Below are 22,009 nucleotides of genomic sequence, written 5' to 3'. Positions count from 1 at the left end.
AAACTGGAAGGTTGGTGGTTCAATCCCTGGTTCCACCTGACCAAGTGTCGAGGTGTCCATGAGCAAGACACCTAACCCCAGCTGCTCCCGACGAGTTGGATGGCGTCTTGCATGGCTGACACCGCCGTCGGTGTATGAATGAGTGAATGAATGGGTGAATGTGAGGCAATATATAAAGCGCTTTGGTGGCCATGGGTCTGTTGAAAGCGCTATATAAATGCAGTCCATTTAGCATTTTACCATTTACCTCAAGTAAATAAGAGGCTCTATTAACTTGTTTCCGCTAATTTCCATATTTTTAAAATGACATCCTTTTGAGATAAAATGCAAGGATATAAGAACCATTTAGAATTTAGGTCTATCTTCCCTTTTTTTTTTATAAATAGAACATTATTTTCCTATTATTAAATTAAATATGAATTTATTTGTATTATTCCAAGCATATAACATTTTATTTACAGCAGATAATCATATGACTGACAACGTGAGCAGCGTGTTTGCGGGTTAGTGGGATTACAAAACTCCTCCACTGTCAATAAATCGCATGAGTTTTATCACTGAGGTGTTTTGCAAATATATATATTTTTTTTTACAGACGTCCACATCAGAAGCAATTACCCTCCGAATAGGGCTATAGAGCAAAAAAGATTGAGAACCCCTGCAGTCATAGATTCAAATGTCTCTATTGAGACCACAACATTCTTTTAAATAGACTCGAAAATTATGTTGGCATTAGTGGAATTGCATTAGCATGGTTTAAATCATACTTATCTAACCGTTATCAGTTTGTAGCAGTAAATGAAGAGATGTCTTATCGATCGAAAGTTCAGTATGGCGTACCACAAGGCTCAGTACTAGGACCGTTGCTGTTCACTCTGTACATGCTACCCTTAGGAGATATCATTATGAAGCATGGCATTAGTTTTCACTGTTATGCTGATGATATGCAGCTCTATATTCCTTCACGCCCTGACGAAACTTACCAATTCACGAAATTAATGCAATGTATAGCTGATATAAAAAAATTTTAAAAATAAAAACTGGATAACTAGTAATTTCCAACTACTTAATTCTGAAAAAACAGATTCTAATTTTTGGACAAAAAACGTCCACACTTGATGGCTGCTCTGTCAAGTCTTCGTCGTCGGTTAGGAACCTGGGTGTGCTCTTTGATACCAATCTTTCATTTGAAAGCCACGTTTCTAGTATCTGTAACACCGCATTTTTCTATCTTAAAAATATATCTAAATTACAAATGCGGAACAATTAGTTAATGCGTTCATGACATCAAGGCTAGATTATTGTAATGCTATTATGGGTGGTTGCCCTGCACGCTTAATAAATAAACTACAGCTGGTACAAAATGCAGAAGCCAGAGTTTTTAGCAGAACCAATAAGTATGACCACATTAGCCCAGTTCTGTCAACACTGCATTGGCTCCCTATTAAACATTGTATACATTTTAAAATATTGCTGATTACTTACAAAGCACTAAATGGTTTAGCTCCCCAGTACTTGAGCGAGATCTTAACGCATTATAGTCCTTCGCGTCTATTGCGATCTCAAAATTCTGGCCAGTTGATAATACCTAGAATATCAAAATCAAGATCCTTTTCCTATTTAACACCAAAACTTTGGAACAGTATTCCTAACATTGTCCGGGAAGCAGACACACTCTGTCAGTTTAAATCTAGATTAAAAACACATCTCTTAAACCTGGCATACACATAGAACAAATGCACAGGAACACTTCCTATAACACCTGATGTACTCACTACATCATAAAAAGACCGGCATCTACGCTAATTTTGGTCTTTCTGTTTATTCTGAGGTTAACTGTAATCAGCCGGACCCGGGCCATATCCAGATCAGATGGTGGACCTGCGCCTAGGCACGACCACAACGCATGATGTAGTCAACCGGATCTGGGCCGTATCCAAATCAGATGGAGGACCTGCACCTAGACACAACCACAGCGCATCCCTGAAGTGTCAGCAGAGGTGGTCAACTAGACTCCCCCTGTGAAGGCCTCATCGACACGACAGCCATCAGCACTGATCGATCCTCAACAAACTCGTCTCCATACGCACATGATGACTTCGATCTTCAACCAGATGGAACTGGATAATATAATGGTCCAATCCAATCTGACTTCTGACCTGTAATGCTGCCTGAATCATAATCATACACTGTTCGTTCATTCGTTCGTTCGTTGGCCAGAGGAGAACTGGACCCCCGACTGAGCCTGGTTTCTCCCAAGGTTTTTTTCTCCATTCTGCCACCTGATGGAGTTTTGGTTTCTTGCCACTGTCGCCTCTTTCGCCATTGGCTTTTGGCTTGCTTAGTTGGGGACATTTCATTTTATATTCAACAATATTATTACAACATTATTTTCCTGTTATCTCTGTAAAGCTGCTTTGAAACAATCTGTATTGTAAAAAGCGCTGTATAAATAAAGCTGACTTGACTTGACTATTGTTTGTACTAAGACAAGCCTGGGAGGAGTTTAGATGTGAGGATCAGTCAACACAATCGATGTACACTGTGATAACATTTAACAGATGAGTCACTGCAAACTCACTGCACACTGCTGAGAACTAGGGATAAACACATTGTCAACATTATTGACAACAACAAATTTACACTCTTGAATAGTTGCTTGATCTCACGAGATCTAACATGATGTAACCACTATAGCCTGTCACAATTAACACTGTGAGACATTATAACTAAAAGCAAGTGCTTTTCTAAACTGAAGACTCCTCACATTAACCCAGTAAATATTAGCTTTTCGGTATACCGCCATCTTAAAGTGTCACATTTAACGAGAGATGCCCTCATCTTAGGCAAACACGGTACAGACACGGCCCTTAAAACAAACATCCTTGGAGTCGCCCGCACCCTGTGAACACGTATGAAGACCTACATTGAGATATGACTTGCACACACCAGCAAATAATTTCCCATGTCACGTTACTGCATGACTCAGACAAACCCGTACAACTTCCCAAGTATTTCATGTAATTTTATCACCACAATCAAATTAGTATGTGATGACCTCATAACTAACTAGCCAGCAGTCCCCTGCTTCATAACTTGATCCAGCACCACTGCATCCGAATACTACGAAACCTAAATACTTTCAATCAACAGATCATTCCACAGGCAAAGTAGTGAAGCATTTCTGTCCTAAAGTCTACAATAAAAAACTATTGCTTTTCAAAGTAGACAAGGTCATGTGTGACAGATACAGGGCAAGTTTCTTCAGGTTTGATGGATCAGGTGAATGGGGCGTCTCACCCATATTTTTCCGCCAGTTCTCGTGCATTGTCCGCTTTCACTGCGCGCTGGTCCCCCAGGTCGGATTTGTTTCCACACAAGACAATGTCGGGATTCTCGCAGTATGCATGTGTTTGCAGCTGACCTGCACAAGACAACACAGAAGTTCATTAGTAATTATTATTTGAAAAATTATTTATAATCATAATGATAATAACTAGCAGCTTAGAGTGGTTACCCAACTAATAATAATAATAATAATAATAATAATAATTATTATTATTATTAGATGGCCAATCACTAATATATTTTATATATCACATTATATATACATCACTAAAAATATTTTTTACAAATATATATATTTTTTTGTGTGAAAATGTGCAACCACTCTAAGCTGCTAGTTAATACAGTTCATCAAATTATATTAAATTCTTTTTTTAAATACCTTTTATTATTCTTACAATTAGATGGGCAACCATTCTAAGCTGCTAGATAAAAATAAAAATTATTTTTGGGAGGATAATTTGTTGCAAATAATTTGTTGCAAAAATAAACCATTTATGAAGAAAATGTATGTAGCTACTCTTTAAATGTGGTAAAAGAAAGTAAATGTATTAAAACAAAATAAGGTCTGCCGTGTGTGTATATGTATATGTATGTCTCATGTGTTCGTTTCAGTGACTCTGGACTCAGTAAGGTATGAAGGACTTACTCATCCAGTTCCGCACATTAAGGAAGCTCTGCTCGCTCGTGAGGTCAAAGAGCAACAGGAAGCCCATAGCATCCCTGAAGAACGCTGTGGTCAAACTCCGAAATCTGCATGAGCGTTTAGAGGAGAAGACACGAGTCACACAACAGTGAAAAAAACAGTCAGAACATTAAATAAAACCTCACAGACAATTTCTTTCATTGAGTGCATGTTAGGAAGTAAAGCATAAGTACTGATCTGCATCTCACCTCTCCTGTCCAGCTGTATCCCACAGCTGAATGTGGATCCTCTGACCTCTCCCGGCTGTGCCATCAGGACCGTTGGATTTGTACACCTTATTTAGAGACCAGTAAGAGACTATATTAGTGCATAATAGTGCTTGAATATCCTTGTCACTTCGACAAAGTAACTATATTCTCTGCAGAAAATGTGAGGTTTGCCTGATGCAAGATGTGCTAACCACATTGCTACAGTTGTTGTGGTGGTTACCAGGGTGTTACTATGTGTTTTTTTAGTACATTGGTATGCAGTTCCAGGAAACTTGAATTTACTTTTGACTTAAACACAACCATGAAATGCACACTTGATGATTCAGTGCTGGAAGTCTCTCATTAGTAGTATGACTCTTGATCGTGTGGCCCTGAACGATCAGCATTTGTTTGATGTCTTAAGTGCTGAAGTGTTTGTTCTTAAGGAGGGATCCCTGCTCTATTATGCCGTATGAAGGTGGGAGGATCCCACCTTCATCATTCTCCTAAAACACACACACAATCTGCTCTACTGAATTCACATTTCCATATCTATACCAGCCATCCCGATTCAGTTTTCTCAAAGCAAATGTTCAGTCAGTTCTTTTTACCATTGCATGGTTTTGAGTGCAACAGTCTGGATGTACAATTTCCATTATTTTTTTCAAAGGGAATTGGAAAGGGGGATTTTTCACAATAACTTATAAACCATTAAAGACAGACCTACTGTAAGCTACGAAGTTGTTAAAGGGATAGTTCACCCACAATTTAAAACATCATGTTGTTCCAAACCTGTATGAGTTTCTTTCCTCTGTTGAAAACAAAAGAAAATATTTTGAAGAATGTTGGTAACCAGACAGTTGACGGTAGCCATTGACTTTCATAACATTTTTTTTCCTACTATGGAAGTCAATGGCTACCGTCAACTGTCTGGTTACCAACATTCTTCAAAATATCTTTTGTGTTCAACAGAAGAAAAAAAGCTCATACAGGTTTGGAACAACTTGAGGGTGAGTAAGTAATGACAAAATGTTCCTTTTTTTGGTGAATTATCCCTTTAATAAATGGTATATGCTTTTGTGGAAGTTTTTCAAAATAGTATGTTGAATTAAAAACAAATATATATTTTATATAAATATATATTACCATTGTCTGTCTGAATACTCGATTCTGATTGGCTGATTGGCTTAAACTACCGTTTAATGCACAGGTAGTTCCAAGTCAGTTCAATCATAGTTGAAGCACACACACGTCATTCGCAGACGCGGAGATCATGCTACGCACAGAAACATTCAGGAGCACAGAAACTCATCAACGCTGCCCTGCGACTTTTATTAATAAAATAGTTTTGCTACTGAATCACTACATTATCTCAGCAACAAGGGATTACAACGCTATACTGAAGTAATTAAACTCACAGCATCCACATCGTTGTTAATAGAAAGAGAGGCAAGTACAAATCTCTCATCTCATTCTCTCTCTCTCGATAATTAATTAAAATAAATGCTATAATTTATTCATTCAAATAAATGTAATCTTAAGCACAACTTTAAAATAATATTTTAAATATTATATAGATTTAAAATAATATTTTGAAAAATACATTTATTTATTCAATCATGTTTAACAGTGGAATTCCTGGTGAAAGACATGACGTGATAGTCACACGCTTAAACTACAAAATATATATAACTACAAAGGTAAATATTTGTATGAACAAAAAAAGATACAACAACTTGAGACATAAACTGAACAAATTTAACAGACATCTGACGAACAGATTAAAAATAATAATAATGAGTCCCTGATCAAAGTGGGGTCAATATCAAAAGTAGCATCAGTCAGTATGCGTTTTCCTGTGTCCCTGTGTCTGTGTTTCCTGTGTCCCCTCCCCTCACATTACAAACATTGCAGTTTATAGCTCTGGCCACATCAGCAGTCCTCAAACCTCCTGCAGCAGGACTATCATGATCACACAACCCTCAGAGACCCTGGGCAGCTTTCTCCTGGTGTTTTTCAGAGTCAGTAGAAAGCCAATTTTGTAGAGGCAAGCAATACAAGCTAGCTTTGAAAGCATAACCCAGTTAACAAAGAACGTTCCCCCTAACGTTAGTTTTTGGTTCCCGTTTGGTTATTGTTTTGGGAACCAAATACTAACATCAGGGGAACGTTCTTTTTAGGTTTTATTTTTATGTAACCATAAATAACATTCCCAGAACGTTGCAGGGTGGTTACTTTTAAATAACCTAAAAATAACTTATAAAGAACGTTCCCTAATGGTTATTTTTAAGTTATGTTTTTGCAACTATAAAACAACGTTCCCAGAACGTTGCTGGAAGGTTATTTTTTGAATAACCTAAAAACAACTTAAAAATAACCATTAGGGAACGTTCTCTATAAGTTATTTTTTTAGCCATCATAAAATAACGTTCCCGGAACGTTGCAGGGTGGTTACTTTTTAAATAACCTAAAAATGAAAATACAATAATAAATTCATGTTTGTATTCTTTGAATGTACGCTCTCCAGCACACACTCTTCTCCAGCAGCACGCACATCTCCTCACCTCACAAAATGTTTGTTACCCTCATGTCCAGAATTGACTGGAATCAATTGTAAGACTGTAGTACCACATACTGCCCTGTCACTGAACGGCACATCAGGGCCCAAACGCTGCATATTAGGCTATATACTGTATCTGTATCATGTCTTATAAGGGTACAGAGAGTTATAAAATACTATGAAAATCCGGACAAAATAATAGAAATAAAGAAACTATGTCATTAAGAGTGGAACACCATGTACTCAGCTCACTGAGGAAAAAAATGTTAGGCAATCAGGGACAGTTTTTCAAGGTTTACCATTACATACACATTGTTGGGCCATAATCTTTTGGTCAAGAAAAAAACAAAACACTACAATTACACAACAGTGTTGAACAGTTTTATTAAAATAGGAACAAACAGAACAAACCAAAGTTTTCAGGATATTTTATCTGATTATCAAATAATACCTTATGTAAATGCTGCGCGACTTCTACGTGTTTTAATGGGCGTGTGCACTGAACATTCGAGTTGCATTTGAACTGGAGTCTGGAGCGAGGGCGTTACCATGGAAACGGGGCGGCAGCTCAACTAACACAGAAAGCAACTCTTCTTTATATAGATTATTTATATAGATTTACTGTTGTATTTTATTAAAGTAAAAAAAGATGAATTGAGGTTAGTTGAACGTAAGAATAACGTTCTGGGAACGTTAAGAAAACTACTGGCTAACTAAAAACGAACCATAAAAAAGTTACGTTCTGGGAACCAAAAACTAACGTTCTGGGAACCAAAAATTGTTAGCTGGGAAGATCCCACCTTCCCTTCAGAGCATCTCCAAAGCCACACTTCCTTCAAAACACAGTCTTCAAAGTGTCACGACACACGAGATGTCGTTAAATTACCTCAGGTCTCAAAGCACATAACATTACAAATATAATAAATGAAAAATAGTACAAGCGCTGACTTGTACCACCTGACAGCTGCAGATTCATTTTGGCATTTACTGTGTGCCATAGAAACGCATAATTCCAAGGATGTGAACAGCTCCGAGTAGAACGTTACAGTATGCCAACTGTGTGATACTTTTTTTTGCTGATTTTATTTCTTTAAACCAGTAGTTTAATATTTCTACATTGTTTTGAATTTGATTATATCATTCACAATGGCTTGGAATTGTAGTTCTTTCCCTCACTAAAGCTGTAATACACACTCTCTTGTACCTTTGTTTTTGTTTTGTTGAGCTCCTAAATCAAGGTCTAACTCATGGCTTATAACTTTAAAAATCCCTATGGGAAAAATTAATAGGAAAAATCCAAGGTCATTAAAAACATTGAGCGGCCACTAATGCTTTACAGCTGCTAGATTCAAGTCTTGCATATCACGCCACCATCTTTTTATCCACTAAAATAGCTTCTACTTAAATCAATATTTATGCCCATGTATTTGATTTGATAAGGTGTCATGTAATAGGTGGGATAATGTAGTTTAGTCATTATCATAAAATAAAGCCCTTTAAGAGAATAAACCACTTGTAGTGGAGTTAATTTTACTACAGCAATTAGTTGATTACACATATTATATTACATAATAAATATTATTAATGTGCATATTATTGTATCCTGTATATACTGTGTATCTATCCATACATCCACACATCCATCCATCCATCCATCCATCTATCTATCTGACATATTTTAAGGTGTTTAGCATGTGAATTATGTGGACTGACTCTTGTCGTAGCGTGTTCCCAACAAATTATGCAGCCTTAGGCATCGTATTGCATTCAGGAAAAGCATAATTACTCAGAGAACGTCTGTTTGCGTTCGCAGGCGTGCAGTGTTTTGCATGTGTTTTTTCTGCATCTAGTATTCATGACCATGTTCAGGCGAACCTGTATGTGTGTGTGTATATATATATATCTATCTATCTCCCTGCACCTGAGGCTGCGATTTACACATGAATTGCTGTTTGTAACCTCTGGGCAAGATTCCATGTGCAGAGCTGAACAGGACGATGGGATTTCACAGTTCAGTTAACCCCGGGACTCCAAAACACTAAACCTCCATTACAAATCGAGCAGGAAACATCTAAACCAATGAGACCTGATAATGGCATCTTATTTGCATAGAACTATAAATAGGCTATATCACATAGCCGAATACTCAAGCTAAATAAGTTAAAATGTCAACATATAATTAAAGCTGCAAGCAGCGATGAAAGGGCCCTCGCACCCGTGCCATCAACACTCGGTGGCTTTAGGAAGACAGAGCATGGTTGGGCAATGTACATTTAAGGAGGTATATATATAGTAAGAGTATGTCAAAGTCAGTTACAAAATGTTTTGTATAATGGTGATAATAGCATGCTTCATGACTCAGCTAAGTGTTGCTAGCATGTTTAGTATGTTTCTAGCATGCTTAGTACACAATAATTATGTGGTTAGTACTGCATTACTGTGTTAACCATGTCAGTTTCTGTTGCCAGTAGGTGGGGCTATGTCTATATCTGAATATCGCTATGCAGATGTGTTCAGTGCAGGACTTTTATCAAACATGTGAAGTTTGGGGCAGATTGGACATTGTATGCTTGAGTTACAACAACTTCCTTTAGCATTTCTAGCATGTTTTATGATGTTTCTAGCATTTTACATATTAATTTTGGGGTAGATTGGACATTGCATGCCTGAGTTACAGCAAATTCATATTTAATTGCAGTAATATCATGCTTTAGCACTTAGCTAAGTGTTTGCTAGTATGTTTTAGCATGTCTCTAGTATGTTGGTAGGATGTTTAGCACCTACTGGCATTTTTTTATATGTTATTAGGAGTCCAGAACAGTGTTAAACGTCACTTCCTGTTGCCAGCAGGCGGCGCTATGACTATAACTGAATATGAGCATGGACATGTGTTCAAAAGATAACTCTTATCAAACGTGTGAAGTTTGGGGTAGATTGGACATTTTATGCTTAAGTTACAACAACTTCATTGAGCTTTTATAGCATGCTTTAGAACTTAGCTAAGTGTTGCTAGCATGTTTCTTGCATGTTACATATTAAGTTTGGGGCAGATTGAACATCCCATGCCTGTGTTACAACAAATTCCCATTTAATTGCAGTAATAGCATGATTTAGCACTTAGCTAAGTGATTGATAGCATGTTTTAGCATGTTTCTAGTATGTTGCTAGCCTGTTTAGCACCTGCTGGCACTTTTTTATATGTTATTAGGAGACCACAACAGTGTTAAACATGTCACTTCCTGTTGCCAGCAGGTGGCGTTATGACTATAACTGAATATGAGCATGGATGTGTGTTCATGACAGAACTCTTATCAAACGTGTGAAGTTTGGCGCAAATTGGACATTGCCTTCTTGAGTAACAACAACGTCATGTTTCATTGAATTAGCATGCTTTAGCACTTAACTTAGTATTGCTAGCATGTTTTAACATGTTTCTAGCATGTTTAGAAGTCAATGGCATTTTTAACATGTTGCTAGAACGGCATCAACGTGTTAAACATGACACTTCCTGTTACCGGTAGGTGGCGCTATTACTATAACTGAATATTCTCATGTAGATGTGTTCAGGCCATGACTCTTATCAAACGTGTGAAGTTTGGGGCAGACTGGACATTCCGTGCCTGTGTTACAGCAAATTCCTATTTAATTGCAGTAATAGCATGCTTTAGCACTAAGCTAAGTGTTTGCTAGCATGTTTAGCATGTTTCTAGTATGTTGTTAGCATGTTTAGCACATGCTGGCACTTTTTTATATGTTATTAGGAGTCCACAACAGTGTTTAACATGTCACTTCCTGTTGCCAGCAGGTGGCGCTATGACTGTAACTGAATATGAGCATGGTCATGTGTTCAGGACAGAACGCTTATCAAAAGTGTGAAGTTTGGGGCAGATTGGACATTGCCTTCTTGAGTAACAACAACATCCTGTTTCATTGAATTAGCATGCTTTAGCACTTAGCTAAGTTTTGCTAGCATGTTTTAACATGTTTCTAGCATGTTTAGAAGTCAATGGCATTTTTAACATGTTGCTAGAACGGCATCAACGTGTTAAACATGACACTTCCTGTTACCAGTAGGTGGCGCTATTACTATAACTGAATATTCTCATGTAGATGTGTTCAGGCCATGACTCTTATCAAACGTGTGAAGTTTGGGGCAGATTGGACATTCCGTGCCTGAGTTACAGCAAATTCCTATTTAATTGCAGTAATAGCATGCTTTAGCACTTAGCTAAGTGTTTGCTAGCATGTTTTAGCATGTGTCTAGTATGTTGTTAGCATGTTTAGCACTTGCTGGCACTTTTTTTATGTGTTATCAGGAGTTCACAACAGTGTTAAACATGTCACTTCCTGTTGCCAGCAGGTGGCGCTGTGACTGTAACTGAATATGAGTATGGTCATGTGTTCAGGACAGAACGCTTATCAAAAGTGTGAAGTTTGGGGCAGATTGGATATTCCATGCCTGAGTTACAGCAACTTCCTGTTTCATGGCGAAACATCAAAATTTGTCAGGCCGCCGAGGACCCGCCCTTCAACGAAAACTCAAGATCTTCGCAATTTAACGTCGCAAAGGCCTTAAGATTACACTCACCAAATTTGAAGATGATCAGATTAAAACTGTAGGAGGAGTTTGTTAAAGTACGAGGCATGAAAATGGCAAAAACTGCACAAAAATCTGAGAGGAAGTTGAAAATGGCTGACTTCCTGTTGTGTTTAGGGCTACGCTCCAAGAGACTTTTTTGTAGGTATTAGGTCCTTACATGTATGTACCGAATTTCGTACACGTACGTGGAACATAGTGGGAGGCGCACTCCGTTGAACTTTTATAGGTGGCGCTATCGAGCCATTTTGCCCCGCCCAATTCTGAAACCTATATCAGCTGTAAATTTTCGCCAGTTGCTAACATATATATATATGTTTGTATAATAAATACATATATATATATATATAAATATAGCTGCGAGCAGCGATTACGGGCCCAAGCCGGTGGCACCGCAACCCCGGTGCCTTTAGTTACCTAAAGGCACCGGGGTGGCGGTACCGCCGGCTTTGGCCCTCCATCGCTGCTCGCAGCTATATTTATATATATATATGTATTTATTATACAAACATATATATATATATATATATATATATATATATATATATATATATATATATATATATATATATATATATATATTTTTATGTATATATATATATATATATTTTTATGTATATATATATATATATATATATATATATATATATATATATATATATATGTGTGTGTATATATATATATATATTTATATATATGTGTGTGTGTGTATATATATATATATATATATATATATATATATATACCGTTCAAAAGTTTGGGGTCAGGAAGATTTTTAATGTTTTTAGGAGAAGTCTCTTCTGCTCACCAAGGCTGCATTTATTTGATTAAAAATACAAACAAAAACAGTAATATTGTGAAATATTATTCCAATTTAAAACAGCTATTTTCTATTTTCAAATATTTTACACTGTAATTAATTTATGTGATCAAAGCTGAGTTTTCAGCATCATTACTCCCGTCTTCAGTGTCACATGATCCTTCAGAAACCATTCTAATATGATGATTGATGGTCAATAAATATTAATTATTATTTTCAATGTTGAAAACAGTTGTGTACAGATTTTTTTTCAAAATGCGTTGATGAATGTAAAGTTCAAAAGAACAGCATTTATTTCAAATATAATTTTTTTTAACATTATAAATGTCTGTACTGTAACTTTTGATCAGTTTAACTCATTCTCGATGAATAAAAGTATTGATTTATTTTATTTCTTTCCCCCAAAATTTAAATTTAAATTATTACAGACCCCAAACTTCTGAACGGTAGTGTTTAATGTTACAAAAGCTTTAGATTTCAGATAAATGCTGTTCTTTTGAACTTTCTATTCATCAAAGACTGTACACAACTGTTTTCGACATTTAAAATAATAATGAATGTTTCTTGAGCATCAATCATCATATTAGAATAATTTCTGAAGGATCATGTGACAGTGACGACTGGAATAATGATGCTGAAAACTCAGCTTTGATCACAGGAATAAATAACAGTTTAAAATATATTAAAATAGAAAGCAGCTGTTTTAAATTGGAATAATATTTTACAATATTACTGTTTTTGTTTGTATTTTTAATCAAATAAATGCAGCCTTGGTGAGCAGAAGAAACTTAGCTTAAAAATCTTACTGATGCCAAATTTTTGAACAGTAGTGTATTATATATTTACATAATTATATAAAAATGTAAGGGATAAGACAGATCATTTTACTTGCCTGACCTGATTAGAACAATGAAAAAAACTTAAATGAAAAAATAACTTGGGAATCACTAAAACGAGGGCGCGATTGAACAGTGGACACATAAAAACATACTCTGTCATTTTGTTCAGAACATCATTCAAACTGCAAAGTGTTAACTTATATTTTTGTACAGTAGCAATAAAACACAACATTGTGCTTTTTTTAAATACATTCAAGCAATCCGCCCCGAAAATGAAACTAAAATGCTCACGGCTGCACAGGCATTCATAATGGTGCGCGTCCTCAGCGAGGAACGAGCAGAACAGAGTCAACGTTTCTTAGGTCATTCCTCCTTCCATAGGAATTTATTGAAAACGCTCGCTCTGCTCCGCACCATTATCAATGTCCGTGCGGACGAACATATTTTACTTTCGTTTTTAAGTTAGCGATTAAAAAGCCCCCAGCAGTGTCACACGTCAGTTAACCGGTGGTAAAATATTCTCACCGTCACATACCTAGTATATTTTTATATAGATATAATAGGCCTACCTGATTTTGAACACAAGAGGGCAGTATAGCACTATGTTTGACTTTATTTATTTATTGTTTAGACTAAACAACCATTCTGGCAGTTTTTAAACTTAAACTTCATTCTTAAATTGAAAAAAAAAGAATAAAATGAGTTAAGTTCTGATATTTGTATACTTTTATGTAGTAATAAATGGTGTATAATTACATTTTTAGAATATATGAGCCTTTTAGTGTTTACTTTTTTGACATTACTTTAATCCCTCGCCATTTAGCATCATTAATATATTTTTATCATGTTGAAAAAGTTTGGTGGGAATAAAATAACCACTTAGATAAAGGTGGCTAAAAATTCAGAGGCTGATTTTGCAAAAAAATCCACATTCAGACCAAAATATCTGACTTCCTGATGGTCAGAGCTAATGACTTTAAATTAGAAAGTTGTCCGGGTCGATGAGATCAATATATGAACTGAGTTTTTTTTACTGGAGTTAAAACTAACCCCCCCACTTTTGTCAAAAGCATGTTGAAAGTGACACACTTCCTGCTGCCAGTTGGTGGCGCTATAACTTTGAATCACAATAGTTACATCCATCTGATCGGCCTCTTACCACGAACACACTGCTGAAGTTTCATCAAGATCAGTTAATGTATGCAGAAGTTATTCCACTTCGTGTTTCTCTTTTCTCGCCATAAATTCGATTCCTCGCCACGGCCAAACCGTTCGAGATATCAAAAATCCGTCCGCAATTTAGCATCCTCAAAGTCTTGACTACATGCACACAGAGTTTGGAGGGGACACGGTGAATTTTCTAGGAGGAGTACTTCGCATTCCACAGGAAGCGTTTTCCAAACAACCAATAATAGCCGACTTCCTGTTGGGCTGGCGTAAAACTTAGAGCACGAAAGTTGTTCAGCCCGATGCGATCTATATGTGTACCGAGTTTCATATCATTACATGCAAGTGTGTTTGATTTATGGACAAGTGTTCGGATCCCGTTCCAGGGGGCGCTGTTGAGCCCCCCTGCCACGCCCGGGTACCAGCTTCAGCCCGGCCCTGATGGCTGCGGGTTCTGACCTGTGTGCAAAGTTTCAAGAGTTTTCGAGCACGTTAAAGGCCCCAAAAGCCCCTGAAACCTTGAAAAACAGGAATTTTAAACAAATCTCACTCAAAAGACAAATCCCCCCACCCCTCACACACACAGAGACGCAGAGGCAGAGAGAGAGAGGGAGAGAATTCTACAAAAAATCACATTCAAACCAAAATATCTCACTTCCTGTTGGTCACAGCTTATGACTATAAATTAGAAAGTTGTCCGGCTTGATGAGAACAATATACATAACGATTTTTGTGACTCTACTTAAAACTAAGCCCCCATTTTTGACTAAAGGTGGCGCTACTGAGCCCCTCACCACGCCCGTTTCTGAAACTTTGCACATGTCTACTGGATAATAAATGTGATGTGTCTGTCGAGTTTCATCCAATTTCAAGTATGTTAAGAGTCTCAAAAGCATCTGAAAAGAATATTAAAGTTTGATGCGTTGCCACGGCAACAGTATCTAAGACATCAATAAACCTTTCACAGGTCTACATCTGCCGTGTGTCTACATTATACACATAAAGTTTGAAGCAAATCGGGTAAAAATAAGAGGGTGATTTCAAAGCATTTTGAAAGTGACACACTTCTTGCTGCCAGTAGGTGGCGCTATAACTTTGACTCACAATAGTCACATCAATGTGATCAGCCTCTGACCACGAACACACTGCTGAAGTTTTATCAAGATCAGTCAATGTATGCAGAAGTTATAATACACTTCCTGTGTCCCATTATTCGCCATAAATTCATTTCCTCGCCACAGCCAAACCGTTCGAGATATCAAAAATCCCCTGGCAATTTTTCATCCTCAATGTCTTGACTTCATGCACACCGAGTTTGGTGCTGACCGGGTGAATTCCCTAAGAGAAGTGTTTCAAATTCCTAAGCATGCATTTCCAAACAACCCTAAATAGTCGACTTCCTGTTGGGCTGGCGTAAAACTTAGAGCATGAAAGTTGTGCGGCCCGATGAGATCTATATGTGTACCGAGTTTCATATTATTACATGCAAGCGTGTTTGATTTATGGACCAAGTTTTCGGACCCCGTTCCAGGGGGCGCTGTCGAGCCCCCCTGCCACGCCCGGGTACCAGCTTCAGCCCGGCCCTGATGGCCGCGGGTTCTGACTCGTGTGCAAAGTTTCAAGAGTTTTTGAGCATGTTAAGGGCCCCAAAAATGCCTGAATAGTCGTAAGAAAAATAATAATAATAATAATAATAATAAATATAGCTGCGAGCAGCGATTGCGGGCCCAAGCCGGTGGCACCGCCACCCTGGTGCCTTTAGTTACACTAAAGCCACCGGGGTGGCGGTGTCACCGGCTTGGGCCCTCCATCGCTGCTCGCAGCTATATTTATATATATATATATATATATATATATATATATATATATATATATATATATATATATATATATATATATATGTAAAAAAAAAAAATATATATATATATATATATATATATTTTTTTTTTTTTTGTTACATATATAATGTAACAAAAAAAAAAAATATATATATATATATATATATATATAGGCGAGGAACGGGCAGAGAAGAGCGAACGTTTTTGGACATTCATCATATTGCATTGGTTTTCATTTCTTGTCCACAAACCGAGCACTAATCTGTTTATTTTTAAGTCACACATTCTCCATTGATTAAAAAAGACAATCAAATGTATTTTTTAATGGTAATATTATTTTATACAGAAATAAATTATTTATAATTCAGATGAGAATAAAGTTAGTGTTAATTAAAATTGTAAGGAAAACAAATATATTGATCTAACATCTACTATCATTTGCTGCAAATAGGTTGACTATTTATATTTATTATTATATTTTATTACGGCTGTAATGAACCAGCTGCGATGTCAAGATTGCAATGCTGGAATGCACAATATGTTGTTGTTGTTGTGTGTGTGTGTGTGTGTGTGTGTGTGTGTGTGTGTGTGTGTGTGTGTGTGTGTGTGTGTGTGTGAGGCGTGGGCACGATCGAACAGTGGAAACATAAAAACATAGGCTACTCCGTCGGTTTGTTCATACAGGACATCATTTAAACTGCACTGTGTTTACTTATATTTATGTACACTCGCAATAAAACACAACATTGTGCTTTTGTAAAAAAACATTCAAGCAATCCCACCCCCAAAATGGCGCTATTTTTTAAATTAAACTAAAATGCTCACGGCTGCACGGGCAATAACGCGTCTACAGCGAGGAACGAGCAGAACAGAGTGAATGTTTTTAGTTCATTCCTACTGGACGTCCATATTTCACTTTCGCTTTTAAAGGGATACTCCACTTTAAAATTAAAATTCTGTCATCATATACTCACCCTCATGTTGTTTTAATCCTTTATGAATTTCTCTCTTCTGCTTAACAGAAAGGAAGATATTTAGGAGAATGTCAGTAACCAGACAGTTTCTGAGCCCATTGACTTCCATAGTAGGAAAAAATGTATACTATGGAAGTCAGTGAGACTAGAAACTGTCTGGTTACTGACATTCTTCTAAATATCTTCCTTTCTGTTCAGCAGAAGAAAGAAATTAATAAAGGATTGAAACAACATGAGGGTGAGTATATGATGACAGAATTTTCTATTTAAAGTGGAGTATCCCTTTAAGTTAGCGATTTAAAAGCCCCCGCCGCAGTGTCACACAGCAATTAACCAGTGGGAAAAAATTCTCAGTCACATCGCTAATATATTTATATATAAATACAATGGGCCTACCTGATTTTGAACACAAGAGGGCAGTATAGCCCTATGTATGACTTTTTTTTTTTTCTGTTCAGTTCTGTTTCGGCTTAGTTCTGATATTTGTATAATTTTATATAAAAATAAATGGTGTATAATAAAATTTTTAAAAGATTTGAGATGTTTTCTGATTCCTTTTTTGACATTATTTTAATCCCTCGCCATGTCAAAACCGTTTGAGATATTCAATAACCGTTCACAATTTAGCATCTTTAATGTATTTTCATCATGTTGAAAAAGTTTGGTGTGAATAAAATAAACCACTTAGCAGGAGTGGGTAAAAATGCAGAGGCTGAATTTGCAAATAAATCCATATTCAGACCAAAATATCTGACTTCCTGTTGGTTGCAGCTAATGCCTGTAAATTAGAAAGTTGTCCGGCTCGATGAGACCAATATACGTACTGATTTTTGTAATTGTGGGTAAAACTAACCCCCCCACTTTTGTCAAAAACATTTTGAAAGTGACACACTTCCTGCTGCCAGTTGGTGGCGCTATAACTTTGAATCACAATAGTCACATCCATCTGATCGGCCTCTTACCACGAACACACTGCTGAAGTTTTATCAAGATCAGTTAATGTGTGCAGAAGTTATAACACTTCGTGTTTCTCTTTTCTCGCCATAAATTCGTGTCCTCGCCACGGCCAAACCGTTTGAGATATCAAAAATCCGTCCGCAATTTAGCATCCTCAATGTCTTGACTTCATGCACACCGAGTTTGGTGGCGATTTAATTAATTCTCTAGGAGAAGTGTTTCAAATTCCACAGCAAGCGTTCTCCAAACAACCCATAATTGCCGACTTCCTGTTGGGCTGGTGTAAAACTTAGAGCACGAAAGTTGTTCGGCCCGATGAGATCTATATGTGTACCGAGTTTCATATCATTACATGCAAGTGTGTTTGATTTATGGACAAGTGTTCGGATCCCGTTCCAGGGGGCGCTGTTGAGCCCCCCTGCCACGCCCGGGTACCAGCTTCAGCCCGGCCCTGATGGCCGCGGGTTCTGACCTGTGTGCAAAGTTTCAAGAGTTTTCGAGCACGTTAAAGGCCCCAAAAGCCCCTGAAACCTTGAAAAACAGGAATTTTAAACAAATCTCACTCAAAAGACAAATCCCCCCACCCCTCACACACACAGAGACGCAGAGGCAGAGAGAGAGAGGGAGAGAATTCTACAAAAAATCACATTCAAACCAAAATATCTCACTTCCTGTTGGTCACAGCTTATGACTATAAATTAGAAAGTTGTCCGGCTTGATGAGAACAATATACATAACGATTTTTGTGACTCTACTTAAAACTAAGCCCCCATTTTTGACTAAAGGTGGCGCTACTGAGCCCCTCACCACGCCCGTTTCTGAAACTTTGCACATGTCTACTGGCTAATAAATGTGATGTGTCTGTTGAGTTTCATCCAATTTCAAGTATGTTAAGAGTCTCAAAAGCATCTGAAAAGAATATTAAAGTTTGATGCGTTGCCACGGCAACAGTATTTAAGATATCAATAAACCTTTCACAGGTCTACATCTGCCGTGTTTTTACATTATACACATAAAGTTTGAAGCAAATCGGGTAAAAATAAGAGGGTGATTTCAAAGCATTTTGAAAGTGACACACTTCCTGTTGCCAGTTGGTGGCGCTATAACTTTGACTCACAATAGTCACATCCATGTGATCGGCCTCTTACAACGAACACACTGCTGAAGTTTTATCAAGATCAGTTAATGTATGCTGAAGTTATAACACACTTCCTGTTTCTATTTTCTCGCCATAATTCGTGTCCTCGCCACGGCCAAACCGTTCGAGATATCAAAAATCCGTCCGCAATTTAGCATCCTCAATGTCTTGACTTCATGCACTCCGAGTTTCGAGGGGATTGGATGAATTCTCTAGGAGGAGTATTTCAAATTCCAGAGCGTACATTTTTCAAACAACCCATAATAGCTGACTTCCTGTTGGGTGGAGATAATAACATAGAGTGCGGAAGTTGTTCAGCCTGATGAGATCTATATGTGTACCGAGTTTCATACTAATACGTTCTTGTATGTGTCCAAGATTTCAGATTGTGTTCTAGGGGGCGCTATTGAGCCCCCCTGCCACGCCCCGGGTACCAGCTTCAGCCCGGCCCTGATGGCCGCGGGTTCTGACCTGTGTGCAAAGTTTCAAGAGTTTTCGAGCACGTTAAGGGCCCCAAAAGTGCCAGAGAAGTAGAAAAAAATAATAAATATAGCTGCGAGCAGCGATTGCGGGCCCAAGCCGGTGGCACCGCAACCCCGGTGCCTTTAGTTACCTAAAGGCACCGGGGATGGCGGTGCCGCCGGCTTTGGCCCTCCATCGCTGCTCGCAGCTATATTTATATATATATATATATATATATATATATATATATATATATATATATATATATATATATATATATATATATATATATATGTATATATATATATATATATATATATATATATATATATATATGTATATAAATATCTATCTATCTATCTATATCTATAAGACAGAAAATATTACTTGTCTTACCTTATTCTGATTTCATGATACACTCAAAATATTCCACAACAAATCCTTTAAATTTAATGTAAAAATAAAAACGAAAGTAAGCAGTGTTGGTCTCACGTAACCCTCTCATTAGAATCAAAATGTTTCAATATTTGCGATGTATTTGGATGCTAAACTATTCTTTATTATAGGCTTTGTACTTCACTCGTGTTCCAAAATCGATGGAAAAAATCATCCTCTTCACACGCGCAAAAATGTGCTTGGAAACATTACAGTGGAGCTCTGCTTTCTGTGAATGGTACAAATTGTACTACTGACTATTTAATCAAAGCAGTGTAATTCGTTTATGTTAGGTTGACTATTTTTATTATTATATTGTATTAGGGCTATAATGAACAGGCTGCGATGTCAAGATTGCAATTCTGGAATGTGTGTGTGTGTGTGTGACGTGGTTGCGGTTGAACAGTGGACACAAAAACATAAATAAAATGTTTTAGTTAATTCCTACATTCATAGGAATACATTGAAAATGCTCGCTCTACTCCGCACCATTATCAATGTCTGTGCGGACGTCTGTATTTTACTAGTATATAGTATACTATAGTTAGCGATTTAAAAGCCCTCAGCGGTGTCACACGTCGATTAACCGGTGGGAAAATTTTATCACAGTCACATCCCTAATATATTTATATATAAATACAATAGGCCTACCTGAAAGAGAATTTTACTTGCCCGACCAGAGTATAGCCTGATTAGAACGTCAATAACAAAAAAAATAACTTGGGAGTCACTAAAACGAGAGATTATTCTAATTTCATTACATTCATTTTAAGTTGCAATCAGCAGTTAATAATGAATGTATTACTGATCAATGGTAACAAGGTTGCACTGCTGAGGCTCATGCTGCTTCTCCAGGAGAATTGTAAATAAATGAGCGCAGCACACAAAAAAGCAACCCAGTTAACAACATACTAACTATAAAAATTACAAATATGGAGTTTTTATATATTTTATAACATATGATAGAGTTAAGCAACCTCACTTGACGAGTAGGCAACTATTTCCTGAATACAATCACGATTGAAACTGTGACATTGATTTCATACAACAGGTTAATAAACAGTTACAATTAAGTCACTTACATTTTAGATGCAATATTGACTGTTTTTGTTCTGTTTCAGCAGCAAAAATAGTTAAACAAAGATCACAGCAACTTGTTTTCTCATTACTGAATGATTCAGCATTTTGAAACGAATCGCTTGACTCAAAGATTCAATGGTCAATCCATAAACATCTGTCTCAATCATGAATGACTCAGTCATTGGAATGAATCGTTTGAACGAATGAATCAATGACTCGCTCATTAAGATGGTCGCCTGGCGACACCTAATGGCGGTTTAGTGTTATGTTTAAAAGTATCAATCTTTCCAACGTGCACCATTATCAATGTCCGTGCGGACGTCCGTTTTTTTACTTTCACTTTTATATTAGCGATTTAAAAGCACCCACTCGTGTCACACGTCGATTAACCGGTGGGAAAATATCCTCAGACACATACCTAATAAATGTATATTTAAATACAATATTGGCCTACCTGGTAAAAAGTTTTATATACTATTTTGATGTCCTTTTGGACACAAGAGGCCAGTATAGCCCTATGTTTGCTTTTTTGTTGAACCAAATAGCACTAAATAGCCTGTTTTTAACTTTTTCATTCTGCTTGAATTGCAAAAACAGAATAAAAAGGGTTTAGTTGTGATATTTGTATACTTTTATATAGAAATAAATGGTATATAATTACATTTTTAGAAGATTTTTACTTTAATCCCTCGCCATAGCAAAACCGTTTGAGATATTTATTATCCATTCACAATTTAGCATATTTAATGTAGTTTCATCATGTTGAAAAAGTTTGGTACGAATAAAATAAATAGTTTAAGAGGAGTGGCTAAAAATTCAGAGGCTGATTTTGCAAAAAAATTCACATTCAGACCAAAATATCTGACTTCCTGATGGCCAGAGCTATTGAATGTAAATTAGAAA

General features: G+C 36.9%; 1 protein-coding gene across 1 annotated transcript in view; it reads right to left on the bottom strand.

Moving 5' to 3' along the window:
* rab27a (RAB27A, member RAS oncogene family) overlaps positions 1 to 22,009 on the bottom strand; it is a 94,631-nt gene that overhangs the window by 8,546 nt on the left and 64,076 nt on the right. Inside the window, exons 3-5 of the mRNA XM_084409869.1 lie at positions 4,240 to 4,325; positions 3,995 to 4,098; positions 3,301 to 3,424 (exon numbers count right to left, since the gene is read on the bottom strand). Of these exons, the coding sequence (XP_084265995.1) occupies positions 3,301 to 3,424; positions 3,995 to 4,098; positions 4,240 to 4,325 (314 nt within the window). The remainder of the gene's footprint in view (positions 1 to 3,300; positions 3,425 to 3,994; positions 4,099 to 4,239; positions 4,326 to 22,009) is intronic.

Source organism: Rutilus rutilus (genome assembly GCF_951802725.1).
Source record: "Rutilus rutilus genome assembly, chromosome: 5".
Lineage (NCBI taxonomy): Eukaryota > Metazoa > Chordata > Actinopteri > Cypriniformes > Leuciscidae > Rutilus > Rutilus rutilus.
Note: the sequence above shows the minus strand (reverse complement) of the source record. Positions and strands in the feature narration are given on the sequence as shown.